The sequence below is a fragment of the Paramormyrops kingsleyae genome, chromosome 4, assembly GCF_048594095.1.
Source record: "Paramormyrops kingsleyae isolate MSU_618 chromosome 4, PKINGS_0.4, whole genome shotgun sequence".
In the NCBI taxonomy this organism is placed as follows: Eukaryota; Metazoa; Chordata; class Actinopteri; order Osteoglossiformes; family Mormyridae; genus Paramormyrops; species Paramormyrops kingsleyae.
This window is the reverse complement of record NC_132800.1, coordinates 17,710,569-17,730,476: the sequence shown is the minus strand read 5'-3', so window position 1 is coordinate 17,730,476 and position 19,908 is coordinate 17,710,569. Positions and strand designations below refer to the sequence as shown.

Here is a 19,908-nt window from a genome sequence, read left to right as displayed (position 1 = left end):
AAAAATAACAGCTCAGTACAGCAGTGGTGAGCAGAATGGCCTCTCTGATCTACACATGAAGCGGTTCTGGAGGCAAAATGGGTCCTACCAGGTACTAGCTGGTTGTACCTAATAAAGTGGCAACTAAGTGCATATATATATATATATATATATATATATATATATATATATATACACACACACACACACATATATATATATACATATATATATATATTTATACACACACACACACACACACACTTCAGGTTGACTGTGAAAACTTTTCACATCCCTCACTGTGAATATGAGATGGAGGGTCTTTTGTCCAGTTAATCCTGCCTATAGTCAATAAATCATTTAAGCATATCCATCCATCCATCCATCCATCCATCTCCCACCCACTTATCTGGGTCAGGGTCACAGAAAGAGCCTGGAGCCTTTCCAAGGCAGCACAGAGCACAAGGCTGGGGTCCACCCTGGACAGGATGATTAAGGAATATGATACATGAAACAAATGAAACTTGTTCTATCATCTTTTTTCCCATATGTAGAAACAAATGGGTGAAACACAGAGATACTTTCAGCAGAGAATTCAGATGAGAGAGAAGGAGCTGCAGGAGCTGAGAGAGGCTGTGGGCTCATTCACAGTGAGTATGAACCTGAGGAGAAGATAACAGCTGGTCTGTAAGAACCATGTCAGGCTTGAATTGAGGCTCTTCCAACACGGGCGATTAAGTCCTTTAAGGTTTAATTCATGGGCGTTGTTAAGCCTATTTAGGGTGGGCTTCAGCCCCCCCAATATGATCCCAAGCCCCCCTAAAAATATAGTTATCACATTACTATATTTAAATTATATATCCATACATTTCATACAAGATATTACTAAGCGCAGGTACGCACTTAACAAATAGAAGCAAGACTATGAATTGAAATAAAAAATAATACTGTAAGTCTGGCTATCATTATTTAATTAAAATTATGTACTGGCTGTTTAAGCTGCAATAGGTAGCAGCGATCATTAGGACTCAGGCGGAAACTACATGTCGCTGCTTGTTAGCGAGTACCAACGTTGATCCGCAGTTCAAGCAGTATTTGCATTTGTTGTACAGCAGCAAAACCAGGGACACTTACCATTAAGTGTATATATTTGTACAGCAGCAAAAACAAGGACACTTACCATTAAGTGTATATATTTGTACAGCAGCAAAAACAGGGACACTTACCATTAAGTGGATATATTTGTACAGCAGCAAAAACAGGGACACTTACCATTAAGTGGATATATTTGTACAAAAGCAAAAACAGGGACACTGAAGTTCAGTTTATACACCAGATGGATATACGAAGGTATTTTGAAAGATTGAGGGAGAAGCAGGAGAGTGGCAGGGGAGCTGAGGCTGAGGGAGCATGATGCGTGATTAAGGCTGGTGGAGGTTTTCAGGTAAAGAGATTATTTGTTTTGTTGTCGTTTCTTTTTCTTCCTAACAAACTTAATTTTCTGCATTTACTGGCTGTTGGCTAATAAACAAACAAGATAAGCATATAAGGATGTTGCCTAAATGTAAGGCTGAGTACATAAGCATGTAGACAAAAATATATTTTAAAAACATTCATACATAATGCACATACAAAAAAAGGTAGACATCCTAAAAACTAAGGAAATCAAAGGCAGGGAATCTTCCGGAGAAATAAAGTGAGCCAGATAACAGCATAATTGCTGTGCATGAGATAATAAAATTAAAGAAGCCTGTTTAGGTTTGGTGAAAATTTTTCAGCCCTCTATACGCGCTAATTCCTTCCTACAACCCTGGGGGCTAAACCCCCCTTGTCTTTCAATCCTAGTGATGTCCATGGTTTAATTAATGTATAGGGTCACTGTGGGAGTCAGGGTTCTCCCAGAGGGGGGGGGGTGGGGAAATGGCACTGGGCAGGAGGGTTGAACACAAATCGTCATAACAGGGGATATAAGAGACTGAAACAAGCCAGAACAGGATCCAGGAGACAAAACACAGGTACAAAAGGTCGTTAATGGGAAGGCGATCAGTGAGGCGACCAAATCCTGAGAATCAAACAGGCACGAATCATAGGTCCAAGGAACAGAAAACATGGGTCACACACAACACAGTAATGGATATGATAAGGAACTCTGGGTACAGTGCAGATACTCAGTACTTCACAGTGGGCCAGTGGAGTAACTGGGCTGTATAAACACTAAGTGCCAATCATGTGAAATGAACTGCAGCGGGTTAGAACCCCGGGGATGATGAACAGTGTAGGCGGGACCGTGCCGGTGCGGCTTGGCACAGGTGTGGTTGGTCCAATGCGGGCGTGACAGACACAGGTGCTGTGAAAGTCAGCTCTGTTAGCTGACAGTGTTCAGTTATGTCTAGTACATTTCATACAAGCTCAGTGATGCCACATGAACCAGTAACATGTCAATGTGAACAAAGATACTGAATAACCTTGTCAGGGTTAAAGCATCACCTGGGGATTTTCTCATACAGGGACCTAAACAGCAGAGGTGGCTGGACGTCCCAACAAGCATTGGAGAGTCTAAGTGAATTCTCTGCATACCGGCAGTGTGGTCATTTAACATGACTTCAAGACTTAATGTCAGATCCTTTAGTCTGTATGTGTGTGTTTGTGTGTCCTCTAATGGACTGGCATCCCGTCCAGGGTGTCCCCCTGCCTGGTGCCCTGTGATGGACTGGCATCCCGTCCAGGGTGTCCCCCTGCCTGGTGCCCTGTGATGGACTGGCATCCCGTCCAGGGTGTCCCCCTGCCTCGTGCCCTGTGATGGACTGGCATCCCGTCCAGGGTGTCCCCCTGCCTGGTGCCCTGTGATGGACTGGCATCCCGTCCAGGGTGTCCCCCTGCCTCGTGCCCTGTGATGGACTGGCATCCCGTCCAGGGTGTCCCCCTGCCTCGTGCCCTGTGATGGACTGGCATCCCGTCCAGGGTGTCCCCCTGCCTGGTGCCCTGTGATGGACTGGCATCCCGTCCAGGGTGTCCCCCTGCCTCGTGCCCTGTGATGGACTGGCATCCCGTCCAGGGTGTCCCCCTGCCTGGTGCCCTGTGATGGACTGGCATCCCGTCCAGGGTGTCCCCCTGCCTGGTGCCCTGTGATGGACTGGCATCCCGTCCAGGGTGTCCCCCTGCCTGGTGCCCTGTGATGGACTGGCATCCCGTCCAGGGTGTCCCCCTGCCTCGTGCCCTGTGATGGACTGGCATCCCATCCAGGGTGTCCCCCTGCCCTGTGCTTCCAGGGATAGACTCTAGGCTCAACATGACCCTGTACTGGGTAAGTGTATATGGAAAAGGGATAGATGGATTTATAATGTATCACATAATGCTTCACTGGAAATGCTTTTAGGTGATTGTGTGGAGTTCATCCTCTCAGAGATACACCCTGAAAACATCTTCTGTGACTCCACTGGGCCCTTGAGCAGGTCCCTTAATCCCCCTGAAAAGTGCCCCAGGGCTGCTGGATGGACAGCTGAGCCTGTGTTCTGACCCCGAGCTTCACTCTTACCTCTGTATGTCTCTGGGCTTTAAAGGTGAGCATAATGGGATCTAACACATTCCTGTGCATTTGGTCTCATATTCCTAAAACAGCAGGTAAAGCTTCAGCTGAAGAAGCAGCTGATTGGACGGTAAGGCCTGGTCCACCGTCTCAGGCAACAGTGGGCATCCAGTATTGAATTCGGGCATCACGCACACAGGGCTATTCTGCTTCTACCAGGCTGTTTGGGTGTGTGTATGTCTGTGATTCTAAAGGGCCGACTCAGACAGACACACACTTACACATGAGGACTCACACACACTGACATGTAACCCAGCCTGTGATAGTGACTCATACAGCAAATGCCCAGGCCACCTTAAAGCACACGGTCACTCCGGCAGAGCAGATCAGGTGATGCCCCAGAGGCTGCTGGGAATTCTATTGTGGCCGCTTTGCTGTCTGACTCTCTGAGACAGTGTTAAGGACTCCCATACGGTGTTCATTTTAGGACATCCTCAGGTCTTATGAAAAAATCTGTCAGACTTCAGACAAAACGGCATCAGACATCGAACTCAGACAAAACGGACTCGGGTGTCAGGAAAAAAACCATCAGACTTCAGACAAAACGGCATCAGAACAAACGGACTCAGACAAAACGGACTCGGACAAAACGGCATCAGAAAAAACTTTTTAAATTTTTTTACGACCTCAAAGCCTGATGAAGTGTCATCAAGCTACGACAGCGGATGATGAAGAGAGTTAGCTTTTTATTATATTTCAAAATTGTAATATTTGGATGTTGTTATTTTGTGGACCGAATCCGTGCTAGCTAGCTTAAGTAGTGGCAATGATGTTAAGTTTAATTGACGATTCGTACACTCTAAAAACTGCTGGGTTAAAAACAACCCAATTTGGGTTATTTTGGTAACCCAGCGCTGGGTAAAAAAGGGACTAACCCAACGCTGGGTTATTTTGACCCAACAAGTTGGGTTACACGTTTAACCCAGCATGCTGGGTTGTGATTTTTAACCCAACTATTAGTTAAAAATGACTACACTGCTGGGTTGAATGTAACCCAAAATGGGTCAGAAATTTAATCTAGAAACTTTGGTGATTAAAATTACTAAAATAAAAACAATTCTACAGCAATACATACTTCAGTAATGGAATTTTATTTATGACAAAACATGTAAAAAATGTGTCCATATGAATTTAAGACATTTTTCCCATCTCCACCTCAGCATTAAGACAATTTCTATTAAAATGTATCAAACTATCACAGAAACACTGTGACTGAAGTCAGTAACAATGCATCAGACTGAAGTCAGACAAATTAACTTTAGAAAAACACAATTTGAAATATGAAAACTTTTCATAACATTTACATCATGCATAAACATTAATATATCCTGAGATATACAGGAATCATCAGTAAGAATCAATTGCAATGTAATTGCAGAGTAGAGGAAAAATAAAAGTATGTAGAAGTAATAATGAAAAAGCATCTAACTGACTGAAGTCAGAAAGATTAACTTTAAAATACAAATTTGTGCATAAACATTAACATATCCTGATATATATAAATCATCAACTGAAAAAATATGTAGAAGTAATAATGAAACGGCATCAAACTGACTGAAAAAACAAACAAAAAAAAAAACTTAAGAAAATACAAATTTAAGATTAAGAAATAATAGGAAAACATTTGATAACTTTCCCATTAACAATTATGTGCAAACATCAATATATCCTGAGATATAAAGTGACTGAAGTCAAATTTACTTCCAAGAAAATATGTATTTAAAATATGAAAACATTTCAAACGTCCACTGCAGCAAGTAATGTACTTTGCTCAAATGCTGTGCCATTTATTATAGCAAAGGCTTGAAAGCAGTGGTTGTCTCCAAGCATGAGAACATAAGAAAATTCAATGGACTCTTCTGAACGAAGGTACTCAGCCATATTGGTCCCAATCTGAAAAAAGGAAAAATAAATAAAAAAGAAATGGTATAGATTCATTAAGAACTCAAAAATGTGTAAAAGTTAAATATCCTTAGAGCTACCTTCAGAACACCTAAAAAACCTTTAGGAGCATTAAAGACCATAACACACCAAGCTATCAGCATTAGTTAAACACTGACCATGGCCTTAGCACTATGCTTAGAAAATGTCCGTCGAACATGCTTAGTTTCAAGCCTCCTTTAGCCTGAGCTGAGCTCAGACATTCCCGCCTGCATCAAACCATTTACAGGATTAAAGAAATTACATGTTCGTAGTAAATTAACATCGTTTGCTGTCGAATGTACAACTAAGTCAAACGAATTGAACGAAATGTACCTTACAAGCAGAGCGGGAAATTTATGTGGATGTGCTGTCAAAATCAAATTAGTTAAGTAAACTCCGCTATATCAAAACCGTATCTAACATATACAAAAGTAATATTAAAAAATTTTACGTTATGGCGGAGCACGGCCGTCGCTTAGTCGTTAGGTAATCTCAGTTCAACTGACCGAAAGCCTAAAAATTGCGTGTATATATATTATACAGTAAAGCAAATGTTTTATTTATTATGAACATTGTTAAATACACACTGAATAACTTACGTTTCAGACAGAATTTCACTGGCTTCCCTCTAAAGACGGCGCAAAACTCCGTCAACTCTCGCTGATGTCCCTGGATGTTGACGTGACGTGCGTGCTCTCTTTCACGTCCGCGTTCCCAACCCAGCACTGCTGGGTTATAGATCAAGACCGATTTTCAACCCAAATTGGGTTAAATCAACCCAACTTTGTTACCCAGCAGTCTCAACCCAGCATATGGGTTGAAAAAACAACCCAGCGTTTTTTAGAGTGTATATTTGTCAGGTTATGGACAAAGTAAAGGCCTATGAGGATCTTAAAAAAGACCTCGAAAACGGTAACGACTGTTTATTCTGCCTAATGTTGGCACATTCTTGCTATCGACCTAAACTGCCTCATAAGGCTAACAGGATGTTCTGGGCTAATTTAAATTTGATAATTAAGCATTCCTATCTAATTGACTGTACAGATTACCACTTGAGTAAGAATGGCAGTCTTCATGTTTACAGTTGCAAATGCTTTTTTCAGAAAAGTCGAGCCATCAAGCTATAATAAACAGGTTTCACTAACGTTAATTTGTGTGTGTGTGTCTGTGTGTGTTTAGAATATCAAAGGTAAATCAGATGTAAGACCTCGTGACTACTGCTTAGTACTACATTATTTTCACTCCTTACCTCTTAAAATTTTATTTGAAGGTGAGCTTACTCAAAAAGGCTTTGATACCAACGTGAAAAAGCTATTGACAGCAGACAAAACAGGTAGGCTTTTCTAATGATGGTTGTTGCACAGCATGTAAAATATTTTGACTCCTAATTTAATGATCTGGTTAGTATTTAGTGTCAGACAAGCAAATGTATTACCTTGAGACAACACATTTTCACAAGTTTATTGTAGAGACGTCTGTGGCAGTAGTAGGATTCTACAAAGCACTGTCCTATTTATATTGCAGATGACTCCAGCTCAAGGAGTGCCAATGCATTTATCAGTAAGGAAAGCCCAAATTATTCCCATTTGTGAGTTCTACTATTGTTACTGTGAGAAGTAGTCACTTTGCATAGGTTTCAGGTACGATATATATATGCATTACAGGTGCAGCACAGGCTTTTGGGAAAGCCAAAAAGCTACTGCAGCTTCAAATAAAGAAAAAGCTTTGTGGATTTCAGTGACAGGTCGCTGGGGGCATCTCCGCTTCAACCCCAAACGTTCTAAAATTCTTCTCAAGTGTCTTTCACTGTTATGCCACAAACCAACCACAACATAGACTCTTTTTTTATCAAAAGACACTACATCCTGTCCAGTCTCAGAGATGTGTCTAGGGTGACCACCTAATCCACGTCAGGAGGGACACTATGAGCTATGACAGGGTTTGCAAACTACCATTTCAATCATTTCAATTAAAAGGACCTGAATTTCACTTGAGCACCGAGTTCTTGCTGTGTGCTGATTGGTCAGTCTCCTTCAGTCATGCATGTGTCAGTAATGTTAATGTGAAACAGCTGGATGAGTCTTTGAATGCAATTCAATTTTATTTATATAGCGCATTATCACAACATTACATTGTCTCAATGCGCTTTACATTTCTGCCTCGTAAGGACCCCCCATTGAGTAAGCCAAAGGCAACGGTGGCAAGGAAAAACTCCCTAAGAGGAAGAAACCTTGGGAGGAACCAGACCCAAAGGGGGAGCCCATCCTCCAGGGGCCGGCAGATGAGTCAAACAAACAAGATGAAATGACTAAGCTAATACAGACAAGATGAAATGACTAAGCTAATACAGGGGTTGAAATATATGTCTCAATGCAGCGGCCGACCGGTGCAGGCACGTGGTGCTTGATGCACGATGGCAGGATTAATAGAGACACAGCCGCAGGATGGATGGCGAGGCATCGTGTTGAGCCAAGGGCAGGCAGGTTGGAGGGTAGTTGCCGGAGGTGGAGGTAAAGGAAACAAACCAGTAAAAGCACAAAAATTATTATTTAGAACTAGAAGAACTAATTAGCCAAGGAGCCTTTCAGTTTTAAAGTATTTGTAAAACCTGGAGTAGCTCATAGTGTCCCTCCTGACGTGGATTAGGTGGTCACGCTAGATGTGTCATATCAATGCTGATACAGCAACACACAATTCTAAATGTAGGCTTACCTAACTTGATGTCCTTGTGAGTCCAGTACACAGCTAATTTCCCTTTGTTTAAATCCCTGGTTGAATAACAACATTATCATTGCATCTACAATATTAAATGTGACAACCACCTTTCTATTACCACCTCTACCAGCCAAACATGTTATGGGATTTAAATCTAATTACACCCCAAATTCAAAATTAAAAATAATTACCACATAAGTAAGACAAATGTATTTTATTTCAACATTTTTTCAAAAGGCTACTTTTCTTCTCAATAACTTAGTGGACTAGTAACTTTACATCATATAATAATAATATATACAGGTAGTGACAGTAGGATTTTTCAGCACTCTTTCCACCTCTGCTATCAGACTACTAGATTTTACACTGTGATAACAGCTTCAAACAAAGCCAGTGTCAAACTGCCATAGTTGGAGCATTCCTTGCCAGATGACATCTTGAACAAATGTCTGGAAAAAAAATAAATCTAAGCAAAATAGCGAACAATAATAGTTCTACATTTTTATATTAAATGTATAAAAAAAAAAATTTTATTTTTTTTTTCTGATGCCGTTTTGTCCGAGTCCATTTTGTCTGAGTCCGTTTGTTCTGATGCCGTTTTGTCTGAAGTCTGACGGTTTTTTTCCTGACACCCGAGTCCGTTTTGTCTGAGTTCGATGTCTGATGCCGTTTTGTCTGAAGTCTGACGGATTTTTTCATAAGACCTGAGGATGTCCTAAAATGAACACCGTACCCAGGGCTACATGTAAAGCAGATATGAAAACTGCTACACTATAGAACCAGCAGGAAAAAGAATGTGTACTTCATCAAACAGACTTTTAGAAAGGCCAGACTTAACCTAGCCTGCAGGTTTTTCTAGCTTGTACTGAGCAAATCGACAGCCCAGAATTTTCTACTTTATGATACCAATCACGCCTCTTTGACCGCTGTCCAATCAGTGCAGAGATGGGCGGGCCACTGTAGTTGACAGGAGAATGACAGGGGGACAGACATGAATATGCAAGACCTCTGCTTAAATGGCTTACCCTGCCTAATCCTCTGAATGAACTCTGTCATGTGGAGAATTCACTTATTATGTATGCTGACAATTCATAAGAGTGTTTATCTATGGAACATGAATTTAAAAAAGGTTTGTGCATGACTCAGTAAATCAGATCTATGCGTAGTATTGCTGTCTAGGTGTTGAGCGAAATTGCTGACTAATATTCTGCTTCATTACTGACATGCTAACACAGAAATTTTATCCAAAGCAATGCATGTTTTTGAGAAAGAAAGGTCAGCCAGTCCCTGGAACAATTATGAGTTAAGGGCCTTGCTTGTGGGTCCAATACAGAAATCACACTGCTGAGCCAAGGATTTGAACTGATGACCTTCTGGCGAATGATACAGCATCCTAACCTGCTGATTGTACACTAGCCACAACATGAGGGCCCAACAGTGATGATATCCCTCTGCTGACCATGGAATCAGAAATGAACCTTCCAATCACAGAACCTCTAACAGCTCCACTGCAATTTGAACTCAAGTCACAAGACTCAAAGCCCAGGGTGCTGCCCATTACACAGATAATAAAATATCTGTGATGTTGTAGTTTCAGTTTGTCTCTCATGCAGGGTGTTCAGATGTCCTTCCTGTGTTTGTGTGTACTGGGTACTGTGGTTTCTTCACACATGGGTTGTTTATTCTTGCAGATCAAATAAAAGTGTTACAATTGGGAACTTCTATTTTATAATATAATGCTTGGGGTTGATTGTATGCGGACCGAATATAGGGGAACACAGGATGGAGTTAAGCGATGTAGGTTAAGGATGTGTGCACAAGTTTAATAAATTAGAATCTGTTTATAAAGATCTACCACAGATTTGGGGTCTTGGGCAGCTGGAATCTATGTGGAAAAATCCTAAGAGCCTCCAGCTTTAACAGCCACCTACACTGCTGCATAGCTGAGGGAGACCCACACTGGATAGTGGTGCTGCCCAGTGAGGAACTAGCTTTCCATGGTCTGGACAGCTACTTCATTTCTGATGGCAGACTCACCATTACTCTCCAACACTACATATAAAGGTTCTTCGAATTATGAAACATTTCAGCTTAAACCTTGTCTATATGTAGAAATGATAATGTTTGCATATTGCATGTATAAAGGTTTTGCTTTCTCATTTGTAGAGCACATTATTGATGGTGAGACCCTCCTTTCTCTGGGTGAGGAACGTTTGACAAATTATTCCCCATCATCAAGACACAAGTGGAATCTCGTTGTTCCTAAATATAATTATAATTTAACCTTCATTGTCCCTCATGGGGAAATTTATTTTACACCTCCATCAACTTGCTCTTTGCAGAACAAGCTGTCTGTGAAGGGCAGCCACCTGTTGGGGTGCCCAGGGAGTTGGGGGATTAGGGGCCTTGCTCAAGGACCCACAGACATGCTGAGGCTGGGTTTGAACTGGCGGCCTTGTGGTTACAAACACACAGGGTTAGCCTACTGAGCCACACGCTGCCCCAATATGCTCATTTTTTAACTTCACCAAATGTTATTACTTTTATTTTAGAATAAATTTTATCTGGTTAATGTATTGTGGTACGTTAAATAATGACTGTACCGGTTAACCGTATCTGTAGTGTTGTGGTGGGACGTTAATTGAGGGAATGCAGATTCCCAAGTGCTGCGACCTACGGGAATCCCGCAGTTACCTCAGAACGGCAGTAGGGGGCGAACGTGAGATTCTGCCGTCTGAAGTTAAACCTTATTTTTCCGTGAGAAGTAAAAATGTGTTACGCATTATTTTTAATTACTTGTGTAATTATTTAGGTAGTAAGCACTTAGTTCGGCTTTTAATGATTATTTTCCCGTGTTTTAATAGGAGTGTGAGTGACGCCGTTTGATAATTAGCTTGTCGATTGTCAGGTACAGCAGTTAACCTTTTTAATCAGGAATTTTTTATTCCTGCTTGTATTTTGATCATTTAATCTAACGTGTGATACTAATGTGATTTATCACGTTTTTTTGTTTTTAACTCTACGGATATTTCTTGCTTTCGCAGTTATGTCTCCCGTCTCCTTTTACATGGTTATTATATACAGTATGCTGATTTAATCTAATCGTGTTAGTTATGTTCATTTACATTACAGTGTATTTATTTAATTGTATTACATGATTTATTTTACTCAGTTACCTCAGTTATGCTTTGAGCAGCACTGAACCAGGACAGTAATGGCTTTACATTAGGAAGCTTTTATTGTCAGTGTACAGGTAGCAAATACAATATATAGACAGAAATATATAAAATGTACATATAAGGGGAGGGGAAAAGCCCCCCCCCACTCATCAGGATTACATTTCATTATATTTTAATCAGAAACAAATACACTTATTTTACGTTTGTGCAGCTTGCTGAACCTAGTCATTAATTTTAATCTAATATACGTCACACTTCAGACAGAGTAAAAAGGGTTATACTGGTTAAAAAGCAGAGATTTTACCTTTTTGCCATGGAGGAGCAACGACATGTGACACTCTGATAAGGTAAAAATGATTCCTCCAGCACACAGTGAGCTATCCCAGCATGCACAGGGACACGGAGGAGTTTCTACGAGGAACCCTAAACCCTGGACAGAGGGGTTCAGTGAATGAGGAGGTGAAGCTGTACAGGAGGGTCAGTCCATCAGAGGAGACTCTGTAGAAGGACAGAGTACCAGCCGCCCAGTCCAGATACACTCCTACTCTGCGGGAGCCTGAGGGCTTTATAGGTATGTCAGTCTGTTTATTATTGTGCCAGACAGAGTATCTGTCAGGGGAGCAGAACAGACTCCATGACTTGTCATTGGCTCCAAGCCCACAGTCATCACTGTTTCCTTTCCTCCTGATTTCTTTATAAGTCACTGCTATCCAGGCTCCATCTCCACTCCACTCAGCCTCCCAGTAACAGCGACCAGTCAGACTCTCTCTGCACAGAACTTGGGGCCAGAAGTCAAATCTCTCTGGACGATCAGGATATGGCTGCTGCTGCTCTGTCCTCCATGTCACCTTCCTGTTCCCCTGTGACAGAGACAGGTGGCTGTTTGCTGTGTTGGGGTCCAGCGTCAGCTGGCAGGAGTCTGTAGGCAAGAGGAAGAGCGATTAATCCCATCACGAAGCCCAGCATCTCCATCATTATCACTGTCACACCTCACACACTCACTAACACAGAACTCGCTCCAATACACACATTTTATTCCCAATATACTCATGTAACCGCCCGAGTTTGCGGCGCTCCGGCTGCCCCCTGCGCTGTGAGACACGCCGCGCTGAGAGACTCACTGGGGACCGAACTGCACTTTAGCCTGTGCTCTATTATTCTGTACGATACACACAATATAAAAACGAAGCAGGAATTCAAGTATGTGAAATACCTCAGGAAATGTCGGACGCCCGCGCGACGCCGGCGGGAAGACGCGCCAAAATGATGCGCGTGTTAAACTAATAGGCTTAATTACAGGTAGATAAAATTATAAACAGCATTTATCAAACATGTTAAACATGAAATTGTACCCAACGAGTACCAGTATAAGTTAATTTGGCTTTCCTGCAAAATAAGAACTTCCTTCAAACCACTTCGGACCAGTGGCGGAGCTAGACTTTTAAAACAGGGGTGGCAAGGTATTATTTTGGGGGGTCAATATACAACGTGTTCAATTACACTAAAAATAAAAAATTTTCCACAAAATGTATACAGATGTGGGTGTGTGTGTGTGTGTGTGTGTGTGTGTGTGTGTGTGTGTGTGTGTGTGTGTGTGTGTGTGAGAGAGAGAGAGAGAGAGAGAGAGAGAGAGAGAGAGTGCGTGTATGTGAGAGAGTGTATGTGCGAGTGTGTGTGTGTAGGCTATATGAGTGAGCTTGTGTATGTGCGAGTGAAAGAGTGTGTGAGACAGCTCGCGATGACTGGTCGGAAAACAACGTAGTCTGACATGTTTCTTGTCCACGACGTGACAAAATTTTTAGGAGTCAAAATCGTGTAATCTGACACAGCGACTATCGTAACAGACAAAAGAAATCGATTCGAATCGTAAATCGAGTTTTTTTATTTAAAAATCGCCCAGCTCTAATTAATGCTAAGCACTACAGTGCAATGTCTCCCTTACTTCCCGTTAAAACAGTACTTCGTTTAATTTAATACCAATAAAAGCCGTACATACCAGCAAAAACGCTCTACATCTATCCCGCGTGTGCTGCCGCGATGTTTTGGAGCCGTTTGGAGCACGAAATACCTGCGTGTCAGCTTAACCAATGAAAAGTGTAGCAGCAACAGCACGCTGCACGCTTGTGCGTGCTGCGTAAGGATGCATTCACGTTCGCTGGGAGATTTGAGAAATGTTCGTAAAAAGCAAACAGTGTAATGTTTTCAGCGGGGTGGCAAGGACTTCGTCTGGGGTGGCAAGGACTTCGTCTGGGGTGGCAATTGCCACCCCAACTAGCCCTCTAGCTCCGCCACTGCTTCGGACACATACCTCCCTCCAGCAGCGTTCAGCGCCGGCTAGTGTAGTGATGTGTCGGTCGCGAACGAGCCGTTCAAAAGATCCGGCTCCTGCCCGAGAGACATTTTTATAAAGCAAAGCGGCTCCGCGGCTCAGCGCTCCATGCTGCTCTGACTGTGACTGACGTTTGTGTTAATGGCGTGACGATCAGACAAGGTTCATACCATGAGGATAAACGTAGGGAGGGGCGGGAGTGCGCGTGCTGACGGGGTACAGGTACAGAGCAGGAGGAGAGGAGAGGAGAGGTGGAGAGAAAGAGAGGGAGTGTGGTGCGCGATTAGTAGGTAAGATGAGTGACAACGGAAAGGAAGCGACATTTGGATGCATTTTAATAGCTATGATAACTAAAAGGCAGAATGCACAGTTTGAAGATGAAGCTGTCATTTCAAGCAGGATCCACAAGCAACCTTCTCAGACACTTAAGAACTGCGCATCCAACAGTTCAGATGGAAGAAAAAAGACAGGCTAGCGTGCTGCTACTGCCAGAAGCCGGATCAGCCCGACTAAGCTGAGGCAATTAGATTTTCTGCCCCAAAGGAAATGTTAAAATGCAACACTGTTAGAAAGTTGATGGTTGTTATAATGGACAGATACAACTATAACTGCTGGATGCTGCTGTTTTGCACGTTTTAATTTATGTATTTTTATTTTTTTATTAGTTATTTATGTTATTTGACTTTTTTTGTTAGATCAACCACAAAAACAACTTTTCCACTTAAAAAATGTTCAATACAGGTGTAGTAGTGTTTGTTTTTACATTTAGTCTTCATTCCAAACATAATATAAAATTATGGTATTAAGGAAATTATAAGGTTTAGTACACATATCAGTCATGGGTCAAAACAGCACTGAATCTGGCTGGACTGAAGTGATAAAACGAAGAGCCGTTTGGGAGCCGGAAGAGCCGGTGTTCTGTCGAAAAATACTACCTATCGAGACGCGCTATCGAGCCTTTCTGCGCATGTGCAGTTCCACCGTTTTGGGATTAGGGTTAGGTTTTAGGGGTTAGGGTTAGGGTTAAGGTAAGGGTTTTAGGGGTTTTGGGGGTTAGGGTTAGGGTAAGAGTTAGGGTTAGGGCTATCTATTAGCACTACGGTGGCATTTTTCGACAAGGCAGCATATATCGACAGAACACCGGCTCTTCTTGGTGAGCTGAGCCAAATGATCCGGCTCATTAAAAAGAGCCGAAATTCCCATCGTTCAGTGTCCCAGCCAGTTTGGGGAGATTACGGGTGCTTTCTTACGAAAATACTAACAAATCTCAAAAAAGATTGAATGTATTTCTACAGATTTTCCCAGACTATTTTTTATATAAGGAAGTAGTCATCTTTAAATCCAAACCGGCCCCTATTATAAAAACACACACTAACACACACACACACATCACAATAATTATGTGAATGGTATCATAAAGTAGAATTAATGGTATTAAGAATAAAAACATGCAAACAAACTTACATTTTTGGATCCCTGGTCTGGTCCTGCACTCTCCACTGTGGTCCACACTATAGCAGAAGCAGAATGGCATAGTACTGGTTAGGGGTGGCACGGTTCACAAAACCCACGGTTCGGTTTGTATCACGGTTTTAGGGTCACGGTTTTCGGTTCTGTACGGTTCTTGTTATTTTTTCTTTTAATCTTTAACAATCCAGAAATGTACTTCAGCATATGATATATAGCTTAATTATCCACAATTTAGGATACAGTATTTAAAAAGTTATATCATGTAATCATGCATAAACTGAATTTGACTTGACTTAAAGCACATTATTAAAATTATTAAACATTATTAATCCCAGAACAGTAATAAAATAAAAGTCTTGCCTTAACATAAATGCTAAAAGAATAGATCGCTTTAATCGCTATTACAGTTGGGTATGGGCACGCGGTCTTATTTAAGTATTTGTCCGGTCCACGGGGTTAATTTAATTGGGGATCGTTAAAATGATAGATCACCTATCTTGATTAAGCCTGATTCGGTTCGTTATATATATATATATATATAATGAGCAAAAGGCACACAGACGAGCGGTAAAGCAGAATTACAATATAATGACCGGAAACGCGGACTGAATACAATGGAGTAATGATAAATTTGACAACAATCAGGAACAGCTGGTAAACACGGGGAATCCACACAGGGTTAACGAGGGGGCGTGGCACACGGAAAGAGCGGACGATCGATGCATGACACTCACTGGAGTACTTAATTTTCTTTAACAAAGTGCCTAACCGCACATTAAATAAAGTCACACAACAAAGGCGCACAACAGTGTTCAGATGTTGTGCTATCGGTTGGCTGAAATTTAAATGTTTTCTTCAGAGACAGGGTGGTAACGCCGAAAACTCGAGCTAAACGCAGCAAACGAAAGGCTACTGGAAATTACTTAGCTGGCTGAACTTTTACCGGAACTACGTCACACCGCTCTGTGCATATACCCTATAAACCTTTTTCACAACTTCCGCATTTTTGACCGGAAATACGTAATCGTAGGGTATCTTTACTTCCGCCGGTGTAAAAAAAATAGCGCATGCAGCGACCTCTTCTTCTTGCAGTGTACCGGGCTGTTCTTGTAATGCCCAAAAGCAGTCACATCTATCTTTTCATTCCTTCCGTGTTAATGGTGAAGTTCGACGTAAATGGATTCAGGCTATCCGGCGGGATGAAGGACCAAACTTCACAGTTAAAAAGGGGAGCACTTACGTCTGCAGCAGGCACTTCACCTCAGACAGAAGCAAACACCGTATTTTAAGCACAAATGACACAAGGCCCAAACTTTTAAACAACTAGAGGCATGCCCGAGCGAAACACTGTCAAAAAGAGCAAATGCGAAACAAGCACAAATATTTTACCCCAAGTTTTTAAAAACGAGAGAAAGCCGTAATCAGCTTAACAGTTTTATTTCATTGTAAAATACAAAAAGTATTTCACCAAACGCGAAGATCCATTGATAGCAGCTCTGAGTTCCGTCGATGTGCTTAGAGTGTTTTATTTAAAGTAACACATTTGCCGAAAAGTGCTTCAATCGTTACTTTAAAAACGTTATGGTTAAGGGGTTTATTTGAAACATGGCACTAGTCTAATATACCGGGAACCAGTTCCTATAGCTAATAAATGTAATTAGAAAAAACGGGGCCAACTTCTTTAAAATGAACAAAACACAGCTAAAATGTTTTTTGATGCTTGTTGCTAAATTTTGCTCACTAGTTCCTACAGCTACTCAATTCTTGTTGCCTAAATGATTTACATCACGTTCACACTATTTAAAAAATTTTCTACAACAAAGGGATCCTTATACATTTTAAGTGTTTTTTGATTATCAAACTCTAAAGCCCCACTCTTGGTTGTGCGTTTGTGCAAATGTCCGGGCTTTTCTGTGTGCGTGTGTAGGGTGTTCATCTTGCATCTAATGTTAAGGTATATATATTTATACTCATTTAAAATAACACATTTTTGTTTGCCTATTAACAAATACATCTAAAGTTTTTCTACCTTTAAACATTAACAAAAGCTGTTAATGTATTTCCTTTAAAAATTACATGTGGTGAGCAATTCAGTAACAGTTACCTTGATACTTATGGACAAATTCTTCGTGGAAAAATTTATAGCCTTTATCAAGTTTGCTCTTTCTCGTGACGGAGTTTTCCTCCAGGAGTTTAGCAACATCCGCAAATGTAAATTTGGGCAAATTTGTCAGATAGGTTGTATATATTCTCTGCTGAATTTTCTCTGATCCCGGGTTTTCTAATGCATTGACGCTTGACTGGAACTAAGTTTACCCTACGATTACGTATTTCCGGTTTTCGTGAAAAAGGTCTATTCTTTCGCGCGAAAGGGAAACACACTGACGTCATATACGGGGCACGACGCTACATTGCGCATGTCATGAACCGTCGAACCGTGCGACGCATGCATGCTCCGAACCGAGACAAGCGAACCGAACGGTTCGGTTTTTTTTCATTATCGTGCCATCCCTAGTACTGGTGTATCCATGTATTTAATTGTTGCATTTTCTCCACATACACGAGTCTATAGCAGGAGCAGACACACATTCTGTACTCACTTTAGTTTCTCCAGTTTACAGATGGGATCCTCCATTAGAGCAGAGAGCAGCTTCTCTCCTGAGTCTCCTGGGTGATTGTAGCTCAGGTCCAGCTCTCTCAGGTGTGAGGGGTTTGACCTCAGAGCTGAAGCCAGGGAAGAACAGCCTTCTTCTGTGACTCTACAGCCTGACACCCTACAGAGAGACAGACAATATCTTTCCAATAAATAAAATCACCTCACCACTATGAGTATTAATTTTAAGTAAATATGATGACTACAATTAAGATATCAGTAATTACAGATTACAGTGTGGAATACCCAGTAATATTGACCTCAGTATCTCCAGTTTACAGTGTGAATCCCCCAGTCCAGCAGAGAGCAGCTTCACCCCTGAATACTGCAGGTCATTGTCACTCAGGTCCAGGTCTGTCAGCTGAGAGGAGTTTGATCTGAGAGCTGAAGCCAACACTTCACAGCATGTCTCTGTGAGATTACAGCTGTTCAGGCTGGAAAATGAAACATGCTAAGATAAAAATACATACACCACACACAGGTATATCCAATACCAAAATAAACATTTTTATTTTTAAATACAATAAGTGAGGCAGCATATGCTTCAAAAGGAACTAGACAATCCTCTGATGTTCCTCATGTTTCCCATCATGAAGAATACAGAGAAAACTTTCAATTCGAAGCACAAATACCATGAAAAGTGTAATGGGTCAGGACTGGATCAATGTACACAGATGAATAGATTTTGGTACAATACAGCTTCTCCTGTGAGTTTACTGTGTATTTTCACTATTTGCTGTACATATTCATAAGTCATACATTCCCTAATCCTGTTCTATATTATCTTACAGAGCCAGTTTGAATAAGGGCATGAGAGTGAACATGTTCTAAAATCCATTCATTAACTGGGATATTTAAATATATCAGTAATTTTGTTGTTTCCCTGTCCTAGTCAGAAACAAAAATAGTTTTTACTTGACACTCCCCAGCCAAGATGAACCTGCTGTTTAATGACCTTACAGGGTGAGTTACCCTGAGACTCTGTAATATATGCATAGGTATTTTTATAAAGCTCTGAGCAGCACTGGTGCTCAGTGACTCTACAACCTGACAGCCTGCAGAGAGACAGGCAAAAACTCTCAAATAAATAAAAACACCTCAGCACTAGAAGCATTGCTTTTTAGTAAATGTGACGACTCCAATTAAGATTTCAATAATTACAGATTACAGTGTGGAATGCCCAGTAATACTGACCTTAGTGACTCCAGTTTACAGTGTGAATCCCCCAGTCCAGCAGAGAGCAGCTTCAGCCCTGAATCCTGCAGGTCATTTTTACTCAGGTCCAGCTTTCTCAGGTTTGAGGAGTTTGACCTCAGAGTTGAAGCCAGCAAAGAACAGCCTTCTTCTGTGACTCTACAGCCCATCAGCCTGCAGAGAGACAGACAAAACTCTCAAATAAATTAAAACATCTCAACACTGGAAGCATTGCTTTTTAGTAAATGTGACGACTCCGATTAAGATTTCAATAATTACAGATTACAGTGTGGAATAACCAGTAATATTGACCTCAGTGTCTCCAGTTTACAGTGTGAATCCCCCAGTCCAGCAGAGAGCAGCTTCAACCCTGAATCCTGCAGGTCATTGTTACTCAGGTCCAGCTCTCTCAGGTGTGGGGGGTTTGACCTCAGAGCTGAAGCCAGGGAAGAACAGCCTTCTTCTGTGACTCTACAGCCTGACAGCCTGCAGACAGACAGACAATATCTCTCCAATAGATAAAAACACTTCACGACTATGAGTATTACTTCTAAGTAAATGTCACGACTCCAATACAGATTTCAATAATTACAGATTACAGTGTGGAATACTCAATAATACTGACCTCAGTATCTCCAGTTTACAGTGTGAATCCCCCAGTCCAGCAGAGAGCAGCTTCACCCCTGAATCCTGCAGGTCATTGTTACTCAGGTCCAGCTCTGTCAGCTGAGAGGAGTTTGATCTGAGAGCTGAAGCCAACACTTCACAGCTTGTCTCTGTGAGTCTACAGCTGTCCAGTCTGGAAAAGGAAACGTGTTAAGATATAAATACATACACGACACACAGGTATATCAAATAAAATATCAAAATAAACGTTTTT

The 19,908-nt window shown here is 41.5% G+C and overlaps 1 protein-coding gene and 1 long non-coding RNA gene across 2 annotated transcripts in view; one reads left to right on the top strand and one right to left on the bottom strand.

Moving 5' to 3' along the window:
* Positions 1–19,908, bottom strand: part of LOC111844580 (NACHT, LRR and PYD domains-containing protein 3-like) — a 137,809-nt gene that overhangs the window by 61,583 nt on the left and 56,318 nt on the right. The window contains exon 8 of the mRNA XM_072711614.1: positions 19,341–19,514. Within this exon, the coding sequence (XP_072567715.1) occupies positions 19,341–19,514 (174 nt within the window). The remainder of the gene's footprint in view (positions 1–19,340; positions 19,515–19,908) is intronic.
* LOC140588944 (uncharacterized) overlaps positions 1–19,908 on the top strand; it is a 212,645-nt gene that overhangs the window by 138,019 nt on the left and 54,718 nt on the right. The gene's annotated exons all lie outside the window — the stretch shown is intronic.